Source organism: Girardinichthys multiradiatus, chromosome 5 (assembly GCF_021462225.1).
Source record: "Girardinichthys multiradiatus isolate DD_20200921_A chromosome 5, DD_fGirMul_XY1, whole genome shotgun sequence".
Lineage (NCBI taxonomy): Eukaryota > Metazoa > Chordata > Actinopteri > Cyprinodontiformes > Goodeidae > Girardinichthys > Girardinichthys multiradiatus.
The window spans coordinates 9,245,810-9,271,280 of NC_061798.1; the positions used below are offsets into that span (position 1 = coordinate 9,245,810).

The following is a 25,471-nucleotide window of genomic DNA, read 5'->3' on the forward strand; positions in this document are numbered from 1 at the left end:
CCTCTCTGTGATTGTTGCATAGTATTTCTATCCTTCAGCTCCCCAAGGCATCAAAAGATAAGCCTCTATCATCACTTTGTTACAGCAAACATTCCAAATCATCAATCCGTGTTCTGTAGTGTGACATTATTCCGTTTCTGGATTATGATTTACTAAACTTTGCTCTTAAACAGATTTACGGAACCCTCAGAGGTCAGTGATGAAATTTCTGATGTCACGACTTACAATTCAATTCAATTCAAAGAAACTTTATTGATCCCCGAGGGGAAATTAGAATTCCAGTACAACCCATCCAAACATACATCATGACACAAGACAAGGGGGGGACGGGTCACTGAGGCTTTGCTGCCCACTCACAGGCGCTGCCCTTGCTAGATGAGAAAAGAGGCCACATTAGGTAAGTAGAGGGGGAAAAAAATCATATTTCACTCTTTATCCTTAGCAGGATACAGTTTGAGATTGCAAAAAACCTCATCACCAAGAAGCAACAAGTTGACAAAACAACATTATGCCGGGAACGGTGAAGATGGTGTGAGGGGTGCATATGTTTATCTTGAGCATGTGTGTGTGTGCAAGTGAGTGTGTGCAAGTAAGTTCATGAAGCACTGTCCCAGAAGCCATTGTCCTTGATGGTTCGTTGGAATGTACATCAACCGGCCACAAAGTTCTCAGGGAAGGGAGGGGGCAGAGTGTCATGTTTACATAACTTCCAGGAGAGGTTGAAGATAGCCAGCCATCAAGGCCGTGTAGGGGCGCCAGATTCAGAAAAACAATAATTATTTGGGTTAGGCTGACTCTTAATTTTCCGTCAGCCTTGAGAGTCTCGCTGGTGCTTCTCAAAGGCGAATCCAAACGCACAAACTTCAGTCATGGTGAGCAGCTCTGGATTTTGGGTTGTAAAGAAATCCTTCGAAAGCAACATCAATTCTGTATTTCAGCTTGCAGAGAAATTGCTGCAGCATTTCTGTAAGTTACAAGAAACCCTTAGGTCTCAACACGTCTTAAAGGGGATCATGCTTTTAAATCCTCCCTATTCACACTTAAATCATTCAGTTGTGGTCTACAAAAAGTGGAACTGCAATGCTTTGGTCTGAATTCTTTGTTATTGCAGCTCCACAGGTACATCTTTTAACCCTGTTCTGAGGTTGGTCTGAGATCAACTTGTTTTGTTGCCGTCTCTTTAAATGCTGTTGAGGAACTTCACACTCGGGTCCCCTCCAGGTCAAAGAGCGCTGCACTTTGACCCATTTGGCCCATTTAGTCATTTTAGCTATATCTGCAGCTTACCACTTCATTGTATCCAACGTTTCCATAGACGGAAGGAACTGACTCAGATTAAGTCTTTCAGGTAATCCTTCTAGAAACTGGTAGAGGTTCTGATGAAGAGGTTCTGATGCTGGGGGATGGTGTAATGAATTGTGTGGGTTAATACACCCAACAACTGAACTGAGCTTATCCTCTTGCAGCGTAGGCATATTTGTGCTTGGACTACAAAATTGCAGTGAGCAGCCAGAAGTCAACAACCTTATTTAGCTGTTCCACAGGAAATACTGTGACGTAACAGTTCAAAAAACATAATAGAGGATAGAGAAAACTGACCGGACAGGTGAATAGACAGAAATATGACTGAGTCCATAAAGAAGCACATTGCAGTAGTCAAACCTGGATGTTATGAAAGCATGTATTTCTGTCTCAAGCCTGTAGATGGTATGTACTTCAATTTAGATAGTCACCTTAGCTGGAAAAAGCAGGATTTAACAATTGTATCTAAATGAGTATTTAATTTCATAGAAGCGCAAATTTTTACTCCCAGATTAATGACAGTCTGTTTATCAAACAAGGCAGAGAGCAAAAGTTGGTTGGGGTTTCTGTTTGTGCCACTGGATGGAAAGAACATGACTTCAGCCTTCTTTTCATTAAAATGTAAGAAATGTAAAGCCAACGACTTCCTGATATTGACTAGACAATTAAGAAGAGGTTGGGTCCTGCACCAGTGTGCTTCAGAGAGAAGTAAATTTGACTGCATCACAAATGGTTGCATTTAAGAGTTTTTGAGCAAGTCAGAGATGAATCAATCAGCCAAATTTGTATGAAATATGTTGTTCAGGAGTGGTACTTGAATGCACCACCATGGCCCTTCCAGCTGTACTCCTAGAGAGACCGTGATGGAAGTGCAAACAAGGATCAATCAGCCCAAAACAAAGATACCACTGATAATTAAACTCAAAACACTAAGGATATAATCATCATGTTGTCATAACGACCATGGTCTTGAGAGCAATGCAGGAAACTCTAAAAAACAACAAAACAGAATGAACCAGGCGATGACCAGAGAATTGTGGATGGGAAATAGTGAGTCAAAACAGTTTTAAAAAAAATCGATCTCAGAAAGGACAGTTTCTAGCTTCATTTGAAAAAATACAACCCCTGTACATGCGTACACATACACATACATACATACAAACATACAGGGGTTGTACAATGAAACTGAAACACCTGGTTTTAGACCACAATAATTTATTAGTATGGTGTAGGGCCTCCTTTTGCGGCCAATACAACATCAATTCATCTTGTGAATGACATATACAAGTCCTGCACAGTGGTCAGAGGGATTTTAAGCCATTCTTCTTGCAGGATAGTGGCCAGGTCACTATGTGATACTGGTGGAGGAAAACGTTTCCTGACTCGCTCCTCCAAAACACCCCAAAGTGGCTCAATAATATTTAGATCTGGTGACTGTGCAGGCCATGGGAGATGTTCAACTTCACTTTCATGTTCATCAAACCAATCTTTCACCAGTCTTGCTGTGTGTATTGGTGCATTGTCATCTTGATACACGGCACCGCCTTCAGGATACAATGTTTGAACCATTGGATGCACATGGTCCTCAAGAATGGTTCAGTAGTCCTTGGCAGTGACGTGCCCATCTAGCACAAGTATTGGGCCAAGGGAATGCCATGATATGGCAGCCCAAACCATCACTGATCCACCCCCACGCTTCACTCTGGGCATGCAACAAGACGTGCACCAACAATTTGTCCTCTTTTGAACTCTGATATGTCACCCATAATGTTGTGTGCATTTCAATATTTTGAGCAAAACTGTGCTCTTACCCTGCTAATTGAACCTTCACACTCTGTTCTTACTGGTGCAATGTGCAATCAACCCTAACCCTCCTCTTTAGTCTTGAAGTTCTGCACTTGAGACTTCTGGACCTCCTACCTGAGGGTGTAAGTGTGACACCCGTGCTGGGGATGAAGGGTTCACAGATAATGAGACTGTTTCTGCTCTACTTCTCCGAGGTAGATATCCCGTAGTGATCGAAATTATGTTTGGACAGTTCTCTTGGCAGTCCTGAACACTCTGCAGTCACTTGTAATCTTTTAGGGCCAGCAGCCATCATAACATGCAGTAATGCATTTGATCAGGATGGGTTTTAGGTCATTAAAACATTCAATTGCTGAGCTTTGCTGAGCTGTTGGGTGGTGGTATGCAACCATCGGCGATTACTGCATGTCCTCCCCTCTCAGATAACTCTCTCTGATGGATCAGGGTTGTTTTTTTTCTTGTACATGTCCTCGTGTGCATCATAATCTCTGTAGTCTTATGAATAACAACAGAGAGGTTTGTTATTTTTTTACCCAGACACAGGATTTGTCACCTTTCTCCTGCATGCTGCCTCATCAGCAGCACCAGCTTATTGCAGTAGTGTTGTTTGCGTTCTTTAGTTTGATGGCGTCTCAGTGTGCCAGCAATGTCATGGGTGAAAGAGTGACTTTAGGATGAGGGGGAGAACTAGAGATGCTCTGATCTGCTGATACTGATTTTAGACTATTCTAATTTTAGAAGTCTGATTTGTCTTTGGGAACTATATTTAGCAGTATCTAATAATTTTCCTGGCATTCATGTAGTGAAAACTAATTGAATATTTATATGGCACTGTGTATATGTTTTAGAGGGCAGGTGCAGTACTCATCCAACCTGTCTTCCTGGAGTCATAGGTTCTCCATATGTTGGAGTGCAGACCCAGGCACCGTGTGCTTTGTTCTGGACTAACAGTATATGTTCTAACCTGGGGGTGAGGGGGCAGCGCCACTTAAATCAAATGGCTAAAATAAAGATTTCTTGCTAGCATGAAGGCCATAAAGACAGCCACAAATCAGACAAAATGTGTGTGATGTGTCTAGACTTAAAACATGTCCCACTCAGCCCATGGGTAACAGGAAGAGTCCTCACACTGTAGCCAGTTTCCCTCAAGGTGCCTTATCACTGTCTGGCTGATCAGAACACATTGTCTGCTGCCTTGGAGGTGGACTTTCACGCAGAAATTTTGGCAGGAGTCTTTCCAAAGATAAAAGCAACGTTGAAGCAGTATCAATATTGAAAATAATCTGCTTTAGTTTTTTTTTTTTTTTTAGTGGCACAATGAAAATTATTTACACCATTTCCAATAATTGATATTGAAAATCTTTATTGGTTTCATAGCAATCATATCCTTCTTATAATTGCCGAGCATATTTTTGCATGTTTCCTCTGGTATTTTAATGATTTATCATTAATCAGCTCCAAGTCGTTGATATTGGAAGGCCTCCTTGCCACCAACCTAATATTTTGCTTCCTCCCCAGATTCTCTTATCAGATTTAAGCTGAAACTCTGGCTGGGTCACTCCTAAATGTTGATATTATTTATAGTCAGAAAAAAAAAAAAGTGGTAAAATTTAAAGATGACTTTCAATCTGCCAGTGGGCATTCCACTTATGACACAGGTTAGAGCTCACAAACACTAACTTGACAAAGTTATATTTAGCAAACTGTATTTCTATAAAAGTGGAATATTAGATATTTTAAGAAAGTAAATTCTGATGTTAATGTTCTTATTTTTTGTTATTCATGTGTCTAAAATTTAAATAAGGGTCTGAAAAAGACTTAAATTTGAATTCCTGATATTTGCAGAAACCCTGATGTAATCATAAGCAGTTGTTTTTCTCATTTCACAGAAATGATAGAAAAAGTGGTGTTTTAAAAACCAAACAGTATGCATAAAAAATTTGCTCCTGAAAGTCTTTAAAATCCATCTCAAGATCAGCGTTGAGTGAAACATTTCAGAATGTGCAAATGTGAAAGTGAACTAAAATTGGTCACATTTTGGACCCAAAAGCCCTTCTTTCTGTTTGGTTGTTCATGTGAAGCATTGAAATCTATTTCAGTGTATTTGAGCAACTGTGGTCTGCTAAAAGCTTTATAAAGATGCAAACTGACCTTGTTCAAGAGGTCTAAAGAGGGTTTCTGATGGAATAGAATTACTTTTTTTAAACTACAGTTTCTCTAAATGGCATCTTTTTTCATTTTGATGAGCATTGCGTGCTGTGGTTATATAAGTGGTTTTACTCTGGAAATGTATTTTTCAGTATCATACATACCTCAACCGTTACTAAAGCAAAGCAATGTTCTCAGTTTTTGTTGCCACTTTACAGCCTTTAAAAAGATGTTTTTATCTAAGATTATGATGCAGCATTATACTTTGCTCATATTGTACATGAAATGTTCCAACAGGTTGGTGAACGAAGGAACAAACTGTCAACCTTGGTTCGATTCCCACTGACTGCTCTAAACATGGCCCCTCATGTAGCAAAGAGAAGTCAAAGTATGAAGAATCTGCACGTTGGGTCCTCCTCCTCTACCCGGAAACAGCCTTCAGGCCGAAACCATCAACCTGCTGATTTACTCTTACCGCAAGATTACTTTTACGACCTCTACGCTGTGTGTAACCATCATGGAGGAATGCATGGAGGACATTATACTGGTATGGACCTGGGCGTCAGAGTTTATACATGACACAATCATGCATTGGCATTGGACGGTATCATATTCAGATCTGATTTTCACCCTTACTTAAAAATTCCAGTTTCATGGTATTTATCAATTAAAACGGTCTGACAAGTTCTAATTGGTTTATTTTATATTTTTTCAGTTTTACAATTACAAACCTGAAAAGGAATTCCAAACATCAAATTATCAGAAGCAACACATTTTACAATATGAATAAAACATTTATCAGGTGAAACAGCTACATGCTGATGTTACAGTTTCCCTAACACTTGAAAGAGACCATCTCCCTCAATTTTAAATCATTTTGTAGAAGGTTCCAAGCACAAGGAGCGGTGCCGTATTTTCCGCACTATAAGGCGCACCGGATTATAAGTCGCACCTTCAATGAATGGCCTATTTTAGAACTTTTTTCATATATAGGGCGCACCGGATTATAAGGCGCATAGAATAGAAGCTACTGCAGTCAAACGTTTGACTGGGGTTGCGTTATGCATCCACTAGATGGAGCTGTGCTAAAGAGAACGTCAACAAAACAGTCAGATAAGTCAGTCAGTCAAACTTTATTGATACACTACAAACCAGTGTTCTGATAACTCCATTCACTCTCATGGTAAGATCTCCTCTACATAGAATTCTATTGAATAGAGCCAACAGCACGTTAGGAATGCATTGGAGTCTATGAAGTTGAAGTTGAAATCAAACGTTAGTTAAAACGTGAAAGGAAACTTTTCCCTGATTCAGTAAACACGTAAAAGAAACAGTTTGATGCACTAAATCAAACGTTAGTACATTCACAATATAGTAGCGTTAACTGTTGAATTCTCTCGCTGCTGCTCTATTCCCATGTTCGACTGCGTAGCTGACAGCCTTGAATTTGAACTCAGCATCGTAAGCGTGTCTCTTGAAAGGTGCAATTTTGGGGTCGTTATACACACACAAGTGGTGTTGGACTAGGAGTAAGCACAGTACAGGTGTTTACCGCTATTACTTCGGCGACGCCCCTGACTACGGTAGCCGTAATGCTGCAAGCGGTGCGGCTTTGTAGTTTACCAGTCGTACTGAAACATTTTGACAGAGCGCCGTGTACAACCAGTATGGATCAACCAATTAACCAATTGATCCATATATAAGGCGCTCCGGATTACAAGGCGCACTGTCATTTTTTGAGAAAATTAATGGTTTTTAAGTGCGCCTTATAGTGCGGAAAATACGGTAAACTGAAAACCCTTCTTACCCAGCTTAGATCGGACCCTTGGAACTGACAATAAAAACAGGTCAGCAGAGCGAAGACGATAAGAACAGGTACATTTCTGAGAAATATACATTTGTAAATAACAAGGGAGCTGACCAAGTAGAGCTTTATAAATACGTACATACAAGTGCTTCGGTTGGTCCTCTATGCGAGACGCCATAGAGGACCAACCAACAAGATCAAGTACACAGTGATGTGTAAGAGCTCTGAGGCCAGTGATGAACCTCAGAGCTCCATGATAGGCAATATCAAGAGTTCTCAGACTCTGAGCTGATGAGTGCATGTTACAGTACATCGTCAAAGTCTAACAATGGCATGAATGTGGCATCAACAAGCCTCTTCCTGGCCTCATAGGACAGACAAGACGGATTCGAAAAAAGAAACCCGGCCTGATTCTAAGTCGGTTTACAAGCACTTTAATATGGGATTTAAATGAAAGTGTTTTGTCAATCCAGATTCCAAGATGTTTGTAATGGCTAACGGATTCTATTTGAGCACCCTTAAAGGTAGTAATCTGTAGCAGGATTTGGGAGTTTGCTTTTGTGTTTGAGAAAAATTAACTCCCACTGCTGCTAAAATGATAAGCAGACTATTAATAATTACAATTATAATGTTATTTATAGCAAATATATACAGTGGCTTGTAAAAGTATTAACACCCCATTCAACTTTTCCACATATTGTCACATTACAACCACAAACAAATATATTTTATTGGAATTTTATGTGAAAGACCAACACAAACTGGTATACAACTGTGAAGTGAAAAAATAATTATACATGATTTTCTTTTTTGTTTTACAAATAAAAAACTAAAGAGGGCATTGTGCAAAAGTATTCAGCCCCCCTCAGTCAATACCTTGTGGAACCACCTTTTGCCCATTCTTCTTTGCAAAACAGCTCAAGCTCAGTCAGATTAGATGGAGAGCGTTTGTGAACAGCAGTTTTCAGATCTTGCCACAAATTCTCGATTGGATATATGTTTTGTTTTAAACTATTCCATTGTAGCCCTGGCTTTATGTTTAGGGTCATTGTTCTGCTGGAAGGTGAACCTCTGCCCCAGTCCCAAGGCTTTAGCAGACTCTAACAAGTTTTCTTCCAAGACTGCCCTGTATTTGGCTCCATCCATCTTCACATCAACTCTGATGCTTTACACTTCTCCACAACTTTATTCCTGACCTGTCTGGTGTGTTCCTTGGACTTCATGATGCTATTTGCTCCCCGATATTCTCTTAACCAACCTTTGAGGACGTCACAGAGCAGCTGTTTGTACTGAGATTAGATGACATACAGGTGGACTCTATTTTGTCATTAGCAATCACCAGGCAACTTCTGAAGGCAATTGGTTGCACTCAGAGTAAAGGGGGCTGAATACTTTTGCATATCATACTTTTCAGTTTATAAAAAAAAAAGGAAAGAAGTCTGTATAATTTTCATTCCACTTCACAATTGTATACCACTTTGTGTTGGTCTTTCACATAAAATTCCAATAAAATATATTTATGTTTGTGGTTGTAATGTGACAATATGTGCAAATGTTCAAGGGGTATGAATACTTTTAACAGCCACTGTATTATTTTGATACATAGACTTGACAGAATAGGTTTTTTGAAGAGAGGTGCTGTGAAGTCAACAGTAATATTCTCCTTACCCCTAGTGGACAGATACTATACTGCAGTGGGTTTCTAGAAAAATTAATAAGCTGCTCCCCCATTTTTAAAAAGTTTCTAAACAGTAATGTTATTTCTTCTCTTGTGCATCCCCGACATATTAGTAGCGTTTGTTACAGATAATTTCTAAACTAATTCTATACCCAGATTTCCCTATCCCTATGACCTGTTCTTATTCCAGTTGGAGACTATCTGAGTTTAATATGCATGCTCATTGCAAGCTTTTCGTTCTCTCCTGACCTTTGTTCATGCAGTAAGCTTTATTCTGCCCCAATGATCACACATAATTACCAACAGACCTCTGATTATCACTGATTGCCAATATTTAATTATTTAGATCAACCCTTCCTAGTAATTCAATGGACCCAAGTGAATAGAATTTGGGCCAGATATGTATTTAGTTCTTTACTTTCACAGAAAACAAAGGAACATCCATATACACTAATGCTAAAACTATAATGAGAATTGATGAAAGAAACATTCACGGTATTCACGAGGCTTGAAAGCATAACGATAGAACCTTAAAATGGATTTTGTTTCTATCTGCTAAAGGTCTGTTTTAAATACACTCCTGCTGGCCTTCAAATGTTTAGAAATAATTTCTCTAAGCATATAATATTGAATCTGATAGTCATGTGTGAGACTCAGAAATGAGTCAGAAGTAATTAGTGGCTGCTGCCAAACTTGTTAGAAAGTTGAAAAACTTGGTACGAGGAGCCAACAGTTGTTACCATGGAAGCTCCTCTGCACAGACTTTACGTGCTCTGTATATACATGCAGTGTATTAATAACGAAACTATAGTTGCACCTTCACTCTATCCAAGGCCACAGAGCTGTGAATTGTTTACCTTAAATAACGGACATATACTACATATGAAGACAGAGGCCAAAGAATTAGGAAGCAACATATTTCTGTCCTGAACAAGTACGTGGGTGGTCAATCTATTATCAGTACCACATAACACAACAGAAGTTGAGTTTAAATGTAATTTGAACCTTTATCTAACAGCAATAACTTCAGTGGAAAACATATTTTAAGTCTTCATATATTACAAATAAACTTTATTGAAGGTATGTGAGCAAGTCAAAAATCCGGCCCATGTTCCAAACTCTAATTGTGTACATCATTATGATGCATCTGCCTTTCTTTGACGGGTGAAGCCGTCGGAATGTTAGTTATTCATGGAGCATCTTACAAACACATTTTAGTGATGTTCCTTTCAGTAATAAATGATCTCAAACTGATTTATGCAAGTAGAAAGTGTTTTCCCCTTTAAATAATGTCAACAATGACAGTGTCAGCAGAATAGTTCAGTACATGATATGACTCAGTAGAGTTTTTTTTTTAAATGTGCCCTATAGGCAGTAAAAACAGGAAGATTTGGATTTTTGATAGTACTACGTCCAAAAATGGTATTATTGGCTCTCAAGAAGTTGAAGATGATCCCAGTAGCTTTGTTATGATGTAACTCCCCTTAACTCGGTTCTCCTGCCTGGCTGTGGTGCAGAATCAATTCATAGGGAGAAGGGATGTAGCCACGATTGCAGAGGAAATCAGAAGTGGTTAAAAGTATGGGAGTTTGCAGGATATAGGAGCAAGTACTCAGGTTAATAATAATAATTTATTGAATTTGAAATGCACTTTACATTTGAAAATCTTGAAGGGATACAGGAGGGAAAACGTGAGTGAAAGGAAATAAAACAAGCACTAATAGCAGATACATTATAAGAACATTTAACTGCTATTACATTTAAAAAAAAAAATAAAACTCTTCAGTTCTTTCTGAAAATGCTCAACAATATGGCATGGTGGGGGGGTGGAGATGGTATGAGTTTGTTGAACAAAGGATTGTCTTGAAAGAAAGCAATGGAGTTTGGAGATCTTTTTTAAAATGACAGAAGGAGGTGGTGCAGAGGTGTTTAAGGTGTGTTTCAAATGTAAGTTGAGAGTCGCGTCTTACAAAGAGGTTACTGACAATGGTGAGGCTGCAGAGAGCTGTGAGTCCATTTTAATGTAAAGCTCTGTGTTGAGTGATGATCTGACCAAGGGGGAGTATATAAATGTTGAACAGAGGACCAAGAACTGATCCCTGAAGGACCCCACATGTGGCTGTGTGAGTCGAAGACCTGGCCCCCAATAGAGACATAATCCGATCATTCAGAAAGATAGGAGCGAAACCAGTCCAAGGAGGTGTCAGTCAGTCCTGTGGTGTATTGAATCCAATGGAGAAGAAAGGTCATGGTTGACTGTGTTAAAGGCTGCTTTCAGGTCCAGGAGTATCTGCAGGGAGGGAAAATCAGCATCAGTCGCCGTGGGTTCATTTATACCCTTAACCAGGCCAGTTTCTGTGCCATGAGCATAGCGGAAGCCGGCCTCGAATTTCTCATAGATGTTATTGAGAGTTAGGTGGTCATGTTGGCGTGCTGCAACCTCTTTTTCAGATCTTTAGACATGGATGGAATGTGACAATACGCCTCTGGTTGGCAAGGTCTTCTGGATTCAGGGGTTTTTTGAGAAGAGGTTTGATAATGGCAGTTTTCAGGGCTAAGGGAAAAGGGCCAGCCTGAAGGGAAAGAATGATGATGGATGTGATCAGGAGAGTAATGAAAGACATGTTTGTTTTAGCAAAGAGCGGAAAATGGATCAAGTGCACAGGGGGAGGATTTCATCTGTTCAATGGTGTCAATGACCTCTGGCTGGGAAGCTGATGTGAAGCAGTGGAGGGGCTGAGGAATCTGAGGCTGGGAGATGGGAGTTGATGAAGGTCGGAGCAGACTGAATGGTGTGAATGTTTGTGCAGAAAAATCCATTAAGTTGTTTTATTGTTCTTTTGTAATTTCTGTGAGTGAAAAGGTTTGAGGTTTGGTTTACTGTGGAGAAGAGCTTCTTTTGATGATGGTGGATTAGAAGTTGGAGCGTGCTTTACAAAGGACCCATGCATAGGCATGTTGATGCTTTCGGTAGGCCTGTTAGTGGACAGTGAGTTCAGAGTTGATGTAATGTCTCTTGAGGACATGTCCAGCTGCTTTCATGTGTCAGCTCACTGTTGTATCAGCTAAGCTAGGGCTTGTAGATCACTTAAGGTTTTATTGTAAAATCCACTGACTCATTACTGATGAGAAGTGAGCAGAGAGGGGCTGGCAAAGATCTGTAGCCAAGAGTTCTGGGTTGATATTTTTGGCAGGGACCAAGACCATGTCCTTACAATAAATGACGACCAAACCGCCACCTCGACTCATCCTGCGAGGTTTCTGAAGATAACAGCATCCAGGAAGATGAGCTTCATTGAGTGCACAGTTTATCCCACGACAGGCTGGGGTCAACAGGGGTCAGTGTAGCTGGAGGAAGAGAGCTCAGCTGACCCTCAACAAAGAGGGGCCAGTCCCTGACAGGTACCCCTGGGCACTTCAGGGCAATCAGCTTTTTACTGGTTAACACAAAGCTGGCTGGATACAGTCTGGACTTTAAGCCATCAAAAATTAACCCAAGAATAATATAAATTGCTAAATGTTAAAGGACATAAATAAATCAAAGTAAAACAAAAAAACACATAGGACATCAAGGAACTGAATATAACAGCCATGATGCTGGCAGCTTCTCTGACAGGCACAGGCCCTTTTCTTATAGAATATACACACTGATCCAACCCTGGGTTGATTGCTTTTTTACTGAACAAGTAATATGTGGGTTAAAAGGAATGATTTTTATTTATTTATTTATCTATCTGCAAATGATAACATAAGTAGAATGAAGACAGTGATTTCATAATATCTAAGGGCTAAGGACATGTTACCAGCATCAATTCATACTAAGGTTTTAAAAGTTATGGTTTCCAAACTGCTAGAACTACCTGAATTGGATAATGTCAGACCTGTTTCAGCATGAGTTACATCATCATCTGAATAACAGCAGATTCTTCCTGCTAATGTCCAATATTTAAAAACTAAGAACAAATAAGAGGGATGATAAAACACAGTGATAAACTTACCTTTCTCCAATTTTTGTGTCACTAGTTTCAAATTTTGAAGTTTCAGATTGAAGACCCTCATAAATGCATGTTGTCATGTTCTGATCCAGCTTACTGTAGGAACTCTGTGGATGGTCAGTGGTACAGCTACGATGACAGCAGTGTGGACCTGGTGCCAGAGGATGAAGTGTGTACCAAGGGAGCTTACATCCTTTTCTATCAGAGACGCAACGTTATCCCTCCGTGGTCGGCCAGTAGCTCCGTTCGAGGTATGTTTTCCAATGACCAGCAAACTAGATGTATGTGTGTGAATAAGTTTGTGTTGATATCCTTGGAAAATTAGAATGTTAAGAGCTGGTAAAAAACAGGACAAGTAAAACAAAAGCTGGGAAACCTGTGATTTCTAAAGTCAATAATGGGTTATTTCATAGCATTGTCTGGCCTCTAAACCCTCTTAGATCTTAGAGCTTAACTGGACCTCTGTTTCTTCAACTAGGTCTAGATGCCAAACAAAATGTTGAAACTGTTATTTTTAAATATCCACAAACAGAATAAAGATATTTAATATCACAGACTGTGCAGATAGAAAGCAACTTCTCCCAAACAAGAACCATCAGCACTGGCGTCCCCCAGGGGTGTGTTCTCTCCCCACTCCTCTTCTCCTTCTACACAAATGACTGCACCTCAGCACACCCGTCTGTGACTTGAAGTGTGCAGATTACACCACTGTTTTTGGACTGATCCAGGACAGTGATGAGTCTGCATACAGACAGGGAGTGGATCAGCTGGTACACTGTTGTGGTCAGAACCACCTGGAACTTCACCCACTGCACACCCCACACACCCTGCACACAAACTGTTTAGGCTTTTACCTTCAGGTGGTGCTACAGAGCGCTGTCTGCTAAAACCAGCCAACACAGAGAGTTTCTTCCCCCAGGCCGTTTCCCTGATGAACACAGTCAGAGTTTCAGAACAACACCATGCATACTTGGACTGATCTCACATTATATTACATTGTACAGTCAATTGTGTATATATGTACATTTAAAAAGAAGACATTCTTATCATCCACTGTTATTTTTATATATATATATATATATATATATATATATATACAAAAGAAAAAAAAATCCTCACTGAGAGTAAAGTGTACCGGAGTCAAATTGCTTATTTGTCTGTGCAAACCTGCCAATAAAGTTGATTCTGATTAAAGAACATGCATTTATCCAAGGCAAATCTAGTCCTGGTTTCACAAAGTAACCGTTGCCCTACTAGCTCTCAGCTAATTTGCAGACCCAGTCTCTGTGTGGGCTTTTCTATTAAATGTACAGTAAAAAACACACAGATATTATTCAAAAGACTACAAAAGAGCAAACTGTCTTTCAGGAAACTATTTAGTAGCAGAAGGAAAAAAATATTACTTTCAAGAAAGTATTTTTTAAAATAAAAAATTCAAAGCAATTTAAACCTGAATAAACATTTGTTGCTGAGCGAGCCAGTTCCTATTAGAGTTCTTAAACACTAAAAGTGAGCAACTAATTTGTTGTGGAGCATTCCTCCTTTACCAGACAGCTGTGTGAGCAGAGGATGTTTTACAGAACTGAATTTGAACATTAACCCTCAAAGCAGTTGGGACAGATCTGATTTCCGAACATAATCACAAACAGGTGGTTGCACAAATCCTTTCAAACATTTAAATACAGACATCAGGTGCTTTTGTAGAATGTGGCAGTCATGATATCTGTTTTCTGTCAAGAATAGTTTAAAGCTCGATTATAGAGAGACTCCACAGATTTGGTTGTTGACTGGTTAGTTTGAGACTTAACTCTAAGGCCATGAGACAAATATTATTGAATTTATTAACACCTACATGTATTTAGATGTCAGACACTTTCTTATATAAGAGCAGATAAAATTCATTTTTAATGTTTTAAAGATCATTTTAATATGACTTAGTGTAGTTTTGCTAATCTAATATTATCCTCAGATGTATTTCTCTTTAGGCACCCGTGCTTTCTCTTTTCTCTCTCTCTCTCTCTCTATATATATATATATATATATATATGATGGCATGATGTTTCACATGTAGTGTAAGGATTTATTAAATGAAAGCAGTTTTGCACAGGCAATCTTTTTTTCATATTTACATTGTGTTTTAAAAGCATATGAATGCTAATCACGAATTAAAAGAGCTCACTATGCTCATCTTCCCCGTCATGATCCCCACAGGTGATTGTAATTTTTTTCCCCACAGCAAATAATAAATCCCTTGACAATCTGTATTATGAATTCTATTTCTGAGAAAAAGCAGAAAAAACAGTTCTGCCTGAACAAATATAAAAAGCATTTCACGCTGTTGCTGAAACGTGAATCTAACACTGACTGTATAACTGAGGTTGCCATCTACTTTAATAGTGCTGGGTTTTTAACTTAAGATGCGCTCATAATATAATTGTTTTACACATATACACATTAACAAAAGTGTGGGGTGTCCCAAAGTATTTTTACCCCTTGTAGTTTTTCATATTTAGTGACAATGTCATCACAAAGTTTTTTGTGATGGACCAACACAAAGTAGTACATAGCTGTGAAGCGGATAGAAAATGATTAATGGTTTTGTAATTATTTCTAAATAAAATACTTTTTTTTAAAAATGAAAACATTAAATATTGAGGGTGCATAGTTATTCAACCCTCCTAAGTACATACATTGTATAACCAGCTTTTGCTGTAAAGCAACAAGTCATTTAGTGTATGTCTCAACAAGCTTTGCACATCTAGACACTCAATATTTTCTCCAATTTATTTTTGCAATTCACCTCGCTGGGCCATTCTAACATAGGAATATGCTTGAATGTAAACCATCCTTTGTAGGTCTGGCTGAATGTTTGATATTTCTGGATTCATACTGAAAAAAATGCACACAGATTAAATCTATTCATCAGTAGTAAGTTGACTTCCAAAGGCAAGTGGTTGCACTGGGGTATAGTTGAGGGTATCAATGTAAAGAAGGCTGTAAACAAATGCCTGCTAGACTTTTCAGATATGTGACCCTAAGCTTACTGCCAAAACTGTTACAGAATTGTTTAGATCAAAGTGTATTCTTGTGTTAGAATGGCCCAGTCAAAGTCCAGACCTAAATCCAATTAAAAATCTGTGCCAAGGCAAAGAAATCGCTGTTCGTGAATGCTTCCCATGCAGTCAAAAGGAACCTTGCGAAGTTTTCGCAAAGACAAAAACTTTCAGTCTCTAGATGTACAAAGCTGGTAGATACATACTCCAAACTACCTGCAGCCATAACTGCAGAGAAAAGCAGGAGGCTGAATACAACAAGATGTCAACACTATAGATTTGTTTTGTTAAAAATAAATTACTTATTTTGTGAAATGTGAAACCTTTAAGGGTTGTCAATACTATAAGGGTAATAATGTATAAAGCTCCAGTATGACACAAACAACACCTCTAAAAAAAAGTTAGAGGAGATTGTCATTGTACAAAATTAGTAAAACAATTAGTAAAAATGGAAAAAAGTAGTGTTAATTAAAGCAGGTTTGCTGAATAGGAGAGACTTGCAGTCATGGGGAAAATCTAGGACATCCCTTTAAATAATCAGTTTATTAAGGAAATGTTCACCTATTGATGTTGGGTTTTTTTTTTTTATCCCTGGAAAAGAAAAGGATTTCATATCAACTATACCTCCTAATAGCTACTCTTACTGTTTTGCTGAAAAAATCCTTCGGTGAGATGCGTCCTATTGCCCTCTACCAGATCTTTGACATCAGTCTGTAGAAGACTTTGTCCCACTCCTCACTATAAACATTGTCATGTTTGAGGAGTTTCCTGTGTGTACAGTCTGGTTGTAGTGTAAGGATTTATGATTATTGATTATAAATATTTATCAAAAATGATAATTAAAAATCATAATTAGAAGAAATAAATTCTAACCAAAAATAATTTCTTACAAATAAAGATCAGCGATACACTAGATGGAGGTTGTGCTGGTTTGATTTAGTATTTTTACCAAAGAAAAGAAATGCAGGAACAAAGTGTATTTTCAGTGCTACAGTTCCTTTTGAAATTAAATGTTAGTTTCATTGAATTTAAATGGTGTCAATCAGGTTAGGCCAAGGACTTTAAATTCAAAATGCAATCGGTTGTTTTTGACAGATTTTTTCTTTAGAATCCACATGAAATATAATTAATTCGTCTCATTCCTGTAGGACTGCATCAGCAGACTTGATTTTGCAGCTACTTAATAGTTTCCTCTGGGTGATGAAAAGGATTATGGTCCAAAATAATACCTCTGCTTTAAACACTTTGTTGATTAACCCACCTGAATTGTCCACAGCTTTAATGTACCTGTGACAGGTTTTTCCCACAAATCCAAAAATTGAAAGAAAATATTATAATATTGAAACATTAATTAACATTATATTAAAGATGTGATAAAAGACAGTTGTTTCACAAAATAGGCATACTTCGTTGTCAAATTGACGTGAAAGGGGAAGTCGCTGATCATTCAATGTGTCGGCGCCAAGGATAAACTCTTCAGGTAAAAGTGTAAAAACAACGTTGATATGTTGAGACGATGCATTGCTGGTGGTTGCAGCAATACTGAGACAGCAGCCGTTAGTCTGCACCGCTTTCCTGAAGTGATGAAGATCAGAGCTGGAAAACTGAGAGGGCTTGGCTGGTCTCATCAAGCACAGCCAGTTGTCATTGGATTATTTTTCAAAAACCTTCTCAAACAAGAAACCTCTGAAACGGCAAGACAAATACAGGTCCTTCTCAAAATATTAGCATATTGTGATAAAGTTCATTATTTTCCATAATGTCATGATGAAAATTTAACATTCATATATTTTAGATTCATTGCACACTAACTGAAATATTTCAGGTCTTTTATTGTCTTAATACGGATGATTGTGGCATACAGCTCATGAAAACCCAAAATTCCTATCTCACAAAATTAGCATATTTCATCCGACCAATAAAAGAAAAGTGTTTTTAATACAAAAAACGTAAACCTTCAAATAATCATGTACAGTTATGCACTCAATACTTGGTCGGGAATCCTTTTGCAGAAATGACTGCTTCAATGCGGCGTGGCATGGAGGCAATCAGCCTGTGGCACTGCTGAGGTCTTATGGAGGCCCAGGATGCTTCAATAGCGGCCTTTAGCTCATCCAGAGTGTTGGGTCTTGAGTCTCTCAACGTTCTCTTCACAATATCCCACAGATTCTCTATGGGGTTCAGGTCAGGAGAGTTGGCAGGCCAATTGAGCACAGTGATACCATGGTCAGTAAACCATTTACCAGTGGTTTTGGCACTGTGAGCAGGTGCCAGGTCGTGCTGAAAAATGAAATCTTCATCTCCATAAAGCTTTTCAGCAGATGGAAGCATGAAGTGCTCCAAAATCTCCTGATAGCTAGCTGCATTGACCCTGCCCTTGATGAAACACAGTGGACCAACACCAGCAGCTGACACGGCACCCCACACCATCACTGACTGTGGGTACTTGACACTGGACTTCTGGCATTTTGGCATTTCCTTCTCCCCAGTCTTCCTCCAGACTCTGGCACCTTGATTTCCGAATGACATGCAGAATTTGCTTTCATCCGAAATAAGTACTTTGGACCACTGAGCAACAGTCCAGTGCTGCTTCTCTGTAGCCCAGGTCTGGGGATTGCGGCACCTGTAGCCCATTTTCTGCACACGCCTGTGCATGGTGGCTCTGGATGTTTCTACTCCAGACTCAGTCCACTGCTTCCGCAGGTCCCCCAAGGTCTGGAATCGGCCCTTCTCCACAATCTTCCTCAGGGTCCGGTCACCTCTTCTCGTTGTACAGCGTTTTCTGTCACACTTTTTCCTTCCCACAGACTTCCCACTGAGGTGCCTTGATACAGCACTCTGGGAACAGCCTATTCGTTCAGAAATTTATTTCTGTGTCTTACCCTCTTGCTTGAGGGTGTCAATAGTGGCCTTCTGGACAGCAGTCAGGTCGGCAGTCTTACCCATGATTGGGGTTAGGAGTGATGAACCAGGCTGGGAGTTTTAAAGGCCTCAGGAATCTTTTGCAGGTGTTTAGAGTTAACTCGTTGATTCAGATGATTAGGTTCATAGCTCGTTTAGAGACCCTTTTTATGATATGCTAATTTTGTGAGATAGGAATTTTGGGTTTTCATGAGCTGTATGCCAAAATCATCCGTATTAAGACAATAAAAGACCTGAAATATTTCAGTTAGTGTGCAATGAATCTAAAATATATTAATGTAAAATTTTCATCATGACATTATGGAAAATAATGAACTTTATCACAATATGCTAATATTTTGAGAAGGACCTGTAGTGTCAGAGGTGAGGTCGGGATTTCTGACAGACTAAGGAGAGTGTTGAAGCAGATACTATAGCCACGCTGTTCAGAGCATCTGATGCGAAAAGATCGCCAAAGAAAAAGTTGTCGCTAGCTAGAGCTTAATGACTCGAGGCTCAGCTGGTAAGAATATTTCCTTGTTGCAAAAGTACCTTTACATATCAGCAGTTATTGTTAATAATTCTTATTCTTATTATCGTGATTAATATTAATGATAATCCAATTTTCTTTAAATAAGCTCAATCACAGATGCAAATGATATAGTTTCTTTAAAGAATCTGACATAAAGTTTAAAGAAATTGCACTGCTGCTTCATGCTGCTGATCTTCGCCTCCAGTTGTTTCACAGCCAGGTGGCGCTGTCGGCTCTGCTAGCTGCTTCAACATGTTAGGAGCTGTGTTCAACACTTGTGCTCAGCCATCTGATGACAGCTGACTTTCTTCTCCTGACTCTGCTTCGTGTCTCTCTGATAGTGACTGAAAAATATCTAAAGAAACATCAGATTCTTTGCTACTGTCTGTGTTGCCATTGTAGCTGTGGTCAGTTTCCGTGCCGAGGTTCCCCTTTTACATATTAAAAGGCATTAATTTACTTTTAAAAATATTTTTTCAATGTTTCCTATACCAAAAATTCAATGTCAAAGGCACTTTACGTGTTGAGTTAAGGTTGAGACTAGCTTTGTTTGAGCTCAACCAGCATTCTAGTGTATAATAAGTAGAGCACTGGTGAAAACACATTCCTCTCCCATCCAGTGCATAACTTCTCCCATCTTCATAAATTTATGCTCACCATTGTCTCATTATCCAGTCAGCATACTTCTATAGTTCTATTTCCTCCTTTATCTTTTTTCTGTATGCATTTTGAAAAAAATCTACATTTTACTTCTATGCTCAAATATATTGTCCCATAGAACAACAAACTGGTCAAGTCCCACTACGCAGTTAATGTTGAGGATATGAAAAAGGTTTATTAGATTATAACCCACTTGTATTACAATTTTAAAGCATCCACTGCATACTGTTTACTCATTTCTTTTAAATTTGCTCACATTTCTCTAAATCCTGTAACAAGTGGTCTTGTGGCATTTTTATTCCAGTTCATCTTGTTTTTATTGCTTCAGGTTACGACAAATAACATCTCTAGGTGCTTTACAAGACAAACAATTCCAATTCATATCCAACCATAGAGAGAAAGCCCAGCCTTTGAGTCAAAATCAGCTGTTCAGATGCACAAACATTTCCCATGAAACACACAAAACAATACCACCCTGAAACAGCTTGTTTGGTTTGGAAATTTATTGACATCCCTTGAGCGAACCAGCGTCTGTAGGAGGAGGGAGCAGACAGAGAGATCCGAGGGAAGGCTCCCCCCTGCCAACAGAGACACCTGCCTTCTCAAGAAAATCACAACAGGTAGTAAATTACTAAACATCTGTACGTATTCACGTCACCAATTTACAGCAGTAAGAAAGGAACTATGTTGTTTGCCACTTATGACCGAGGGACCCGCCTATTTAAGTCTTGCCCTTGTATGGAAGCTTGTGTGGGCCAAAACACAAATTTACCTGCCGCTTTATGCCACACCTCAAATAAAGCATGTCGGTACACATTGGTGAATTCATTTTGAATGTCTACCTGGTGAACAATGAACATGAATTAATTTAGTTCAACTTGTATGAACTACATTCAAAATAATGTCCTGTTTAAGGTGAAACTAACAAACATACCCTGTGGTGCTGTGTCCACACTGTAAAATTAAACTGTCCTTTTAAAAAAAAAAACTGACTTTATTGGACTGAAACTAGGTTTTCCTGTGGCACTGAAATAAATGAATAGTAAAATAAAACGTCTTCAATAAAACACAGTTATTTTTACAGGATCATCATTTGTACTCTGCTGCCAGTTTTCCTGGTTTTCCCTCCAGTGCACTCAGTGTACTTGTTCATTTTAATTTGTTTTTGTTTTTAAAATTCTATTTGTATACTGAGTACTTCACCTGCCTGTGGCCTGGTTTCTGCATTTTGTAATTTTTATTTATTTTTAGCCCATCTTGGTTTTGTCTTGTGAGAAGTGTAAAACTCATCACAATTAACACGAATTAAAGCTTGATTCCAATTAGCAAAACAAAATCTGATGTGAATGAAACAGATTCTCGGTTTATCCATGCTATTATGATTTAATATGACTATGGTAATTGTGCCTTAAGTTCTTTAGAAATAAATTGTTAGTTCATATTAATAGTTCTACTTAACAGTGGTTAAATTAAGACGCCCAGCTAGGGGTGACCCAATAAGGATTCTTGGGTCCCCAGTACTAATCTAAATAATTTAGATTCAGCAAAAAAAAACTTTGGCAACAATCTAATGCATGAAAGTGGTTAATGAAGAGGACCAAGGTGGATTAGAATGACCAGACCTTGTTTTCAGGTGTCATCTATTTGTCATGGTCGCCTAGCAGACAGACCGATGCTGGTCCAGTTGGACCAGTTAAGCCCGCGCATTAAACATGATCCAAGATACATTATTAGTAACGGCAAGGAATGAAGAGTGGTAGCACAAAGATAAGCAAAACTGTCTGGATCCTAGTCTCATCTGGGTCAGTTTCTTGATTGGATGGAAGGCTTTCTTTATAATTTGTTTAACTTGGAACTCAAACTTGGAACACATACTTCCATGTGTCCAGCCAGTCAGAAGTGGCTTTTTAGGCAATATAGGAGATGTCATATTATCTAGCCAATGAGCTAAAATAAGCCAATCAGAATTCTTCATTTGTGGTATCAGGGAATCAAAATCTTTTATATTTGTCTTTAAAAAAAAGACCATGGTAACTGCCACATGGTTAACACAGCTACTCTCAGTAGTTTACACAACTATTTGGTTCAAGTTCCTTGCTAATACACTTGTCCTGAAAATTGAAAAAGTTTAGATAGAACAAGACTCAAACAGCATTTAGAAGCAATGTAATCAAACACAAATCAGCAGCGTAGTTTGAGGCATGGATGTCAGATTTGATGTTAATAAGACAGTGTTTAATTACTTTAAGAATTATAAATTTGGATTTGGTTTACAAAGACAATAAACGATCATAGAACAGCAAAAAACATTTTCATTAAGTCTGAATGGTAAATGATTTTTTGTTGGCTACGGCTCAACCCTCTGTCTAGGAATGCCGCTTGTTGAAGGTCACAAGTCATCAGGAGGGATTCCTGACGTTGCTTCTATCCACTATTATCCACTCGGTAATGATGGCTCTGACAGTGGTACATACCTTTATAATGGCAGGTTTGTCAGGCATGCAGCTTTAGCACAAACATCTAAAAACATCTGAAAGTTATTTTTTAAAATGACTAATGCAAGAATTCAGTGATACGGCAGCAACAACCTTGGAGTAAAAACTCAGTAGGAGTGTGTTAGCTAATAAGGATAACTTTTATGATCTGAAATTACAGATTACTCAGGTTTACAAAAGCTTTTGCATGTTTAGATCAGATCAGTTTAGGCAGGTGGTTATACAGGTCCTTCTCAAAATATTAGCATATTGTGATAAAGTTCATTATTTTCCATAATGTCATGATGAAAATTTAACATTCATATATTTTAGATTCATTGCACACTAACTGAAATATTTCAGGTCTTTTATTGTCTTAATACGGATGATTTTGGCATACAGCTCATGAAAACCCAAAATTCCTATCTCACAAAATTAGCATATTTCATCCGACCAATAAAAGAAAAGTGTTTTTAATACAAAAAACGTCAACCTTCAAATAATCATGTACAGTTATGCACTCAATACTTGGTCGGGAATCCTCTGGCAGAAATGACTGCTTCAATGCGGCGTGGCATGGAGGCAATCAGCCTGTGACACTGCTGAGGTCTTATGGAGGCCCAGGATGCTTCGATAGCGGCCTTTAGCTCATCCAGAGTGTTGGGTCTTGAGTCTCTCAACGTTCTCTTCACAATATCCCACAGATTCTCTATGGGGTTCAGGTCAGGAGAGTTGGCAGGCCAATTGAGCACAGTGATACCATGGTCAGTAAACCATTTACCAGTGGTTTTGGCACTGTGAGCAGGTGCCAGGTCGTGCTGAAAAATGAAATCTTCATCTCCATAAAGCTTTTCAGCAGATGGAAGCATGAAGTGCTCCAAAATCTCCTGATAGCTAGCTGCATTGACCCTGCCCTTGATAAAACACAGTGGACCAACACCAGCAGCTGACACGGCACCCCAGACCATCACTGACTGTGGGTACTTGACACTGGACTTCTGGCATTTTGGCATTTCCTTCTCCCCAGTCTTCCTCCAGACTCTGGCACCTTGATTTCCGAATGACATGCAGAATTTGCTTTCATCCGAAAAAAGTACTTTGGACCACTGAGCAACAGTCCAGTGCTGCTTCTCTGTAGCCCAGGTCAGGCGCTTCTGCCGCTGTTTCTGGTTCAAAAGTGGCTTGACCTGGGGAATGCGGCACCTGTAGCCCATTTCCTGCACACGCCTGTGCACGGTGGCTCTCGGATGTTTCTACTCCAGACTCAGTCCACTGCTTCCGCAGGTCCCCCAAGGTCTGGAATCGGCCCTTCTCCACAATCTTCCTCAGGGTCTGGTCACCTCTTCTCGTTGTGCAGCGTTTTCTGCCACACTTTTTCCTTCCCACAGACTTCCCACTGAGGTGCCTTGATACAGCACTCTGGGAACAGCCTATTCGTTCAGAAATTTCTTTCTGTGTCTTACCCTCTTGCTTGAGGGTGTCAATAGTGGCCTTCTGGACAGCAGTCAGGTCGGCAGTCTTACCCATGATTGGGGTTTTGAGTGATGAACCAGGCTGGGAGTTTTAAAGGCCTCAGGAATCTTTTGCAGGTGTTTAGAGTTAACTCGTTGATTCAGATGATTAGGTTCATAGCTCATTTAGAGACCCTTTTAATGATATGCTAATTTTGTGAGATAGGAATTTTGGGTTTTCATGAGCTGTATGCCAAAATCATCCGTATTAAGACAATAAAAGACCTGAAATATTTCAGTTAGTGTGCAATGAATCTAAAATATATGAATGTTAAATTTTCATCATGACATTATGGAAAATAATGAACTTTATCACAATATGCTAATATTTTGAGAAGGACCTGTAATATTCTGCCTGCACACAGTAAACACTGAGCTTTGCACTTTTAACAGAATCCTTAATGCAAAAAAGGTCCTTATTTCTGCCCACACTCATGGAGTACTTGCATAATCCAAGCAGAATCCCGCTTGCTTTTGCAATGTTGTCTTGTTGATCCTGATGTGTATTAAAAGTAATTTTTGTATTTTTCTATTTGTGGTTGGCTGTAGAGCAGTCTGAGTAGTCATTGTATAACCTGCAACCAGAGATCGCCATACTCTCAATTTGAAGTTACATTGAGGATTTCTAAAAGGGGAAAACATTTGGTGTCCATTTAGGTGGTCCTCCTAAGCCAGGTGGTCTGTCAGGTTGTCTGGTTTGTCAGCATAATGCCTTGATAAAGTGAACAGCTTCTTTTTACTGATTTCACTGTCAAATTCTTAACATTCAACTCTGTGAAGAGGGGTTTATCTGTTTTACTTCAAAATAAAAATTTTATCTGACACAATTTCTTTTAATGGCAGTAAGATGACAACTGGGGGCTTCCACTAAAGCCATTTTGTTGTTTTTGTGTCTCTAACACTTTACAGATTCAATAAAAAATTCAGACAACAAAAAGCAGGTCAAAGGCAGCACATAGCTTCAATCTCAGTGACAGATCTTGCTTTTTGTAAATATGCTGTTATAGCCTTGGATGAATTGAGATTTCAGTGCATTAGTGGAGATGAAAAAGATACTCATCAATATTTATCCCATTAATGTTGCTGATGCTGCACTGAGAGTGCAGGTGTGGGGGAGCAGGGATTAATCTAAAAGTTCCAGGACGGTGGCTTTTGAAAACTGGAATTGGAGGCAGGTCAAAGTTGAAGACTACAGAAGCAACAAGTACAAAGGGGAAGATGAATAACTTGCTGTATAAACACTATTTATGTTTGCAAAAACACACTATACATGCATTGTATAGTGTTACACTCGCAGAGGCAGAACATATTCAAATGAAAACATTGTACATACCATTTAAAAATGATAAGGCACCCCGATTGGCCCAATCACAATGTTATGGAAAGGATATTTCCATGGTCCTTCACTCATTCAAGCTGCAGTGTGTGAGCTGCAGTACAGTTTTTTAGTATCTGGCCTCATTAAAAAATGAAGAACAAAACATGCCAGTTGTTATATTTAAACTTTCTGTGGTCTCCGGATTTGTTGCAAAGTTCATCAGGTTGAAGTAATGAGAGATAAGATAAGAAGCAACTTGATGGCAAATTGGATTAAACAATGATAA

The 25,471-nt window shown here is 39.0% G+C and overlaps 1 protein-coding gene across 1 annotated transcript in view; it reads left to right on the forward strand.

Moving 5' to 3' along the window:
• Positions 1-25,471, forward strand: part of usp43a (ubiquitin specific peptidase 43a) — a 221,709-nt gene that overhangs the window by 186,714 nt on the left and 9,524 nt on the right. Inside the window, exons 13-14 of the mRNA XM_047365938.1 lie at positions 5,554-5,803; positions 12,829-12,987. Coding sequence (XP_047221894.1) covers positions 5,554-5,803; positions 12,829-12,987 — 409 coding nt within the window. The remainder of the gene's footprint in view (positions 1-5,553; positions 5,804-12,828; positions 12,988-25,471) is intronic.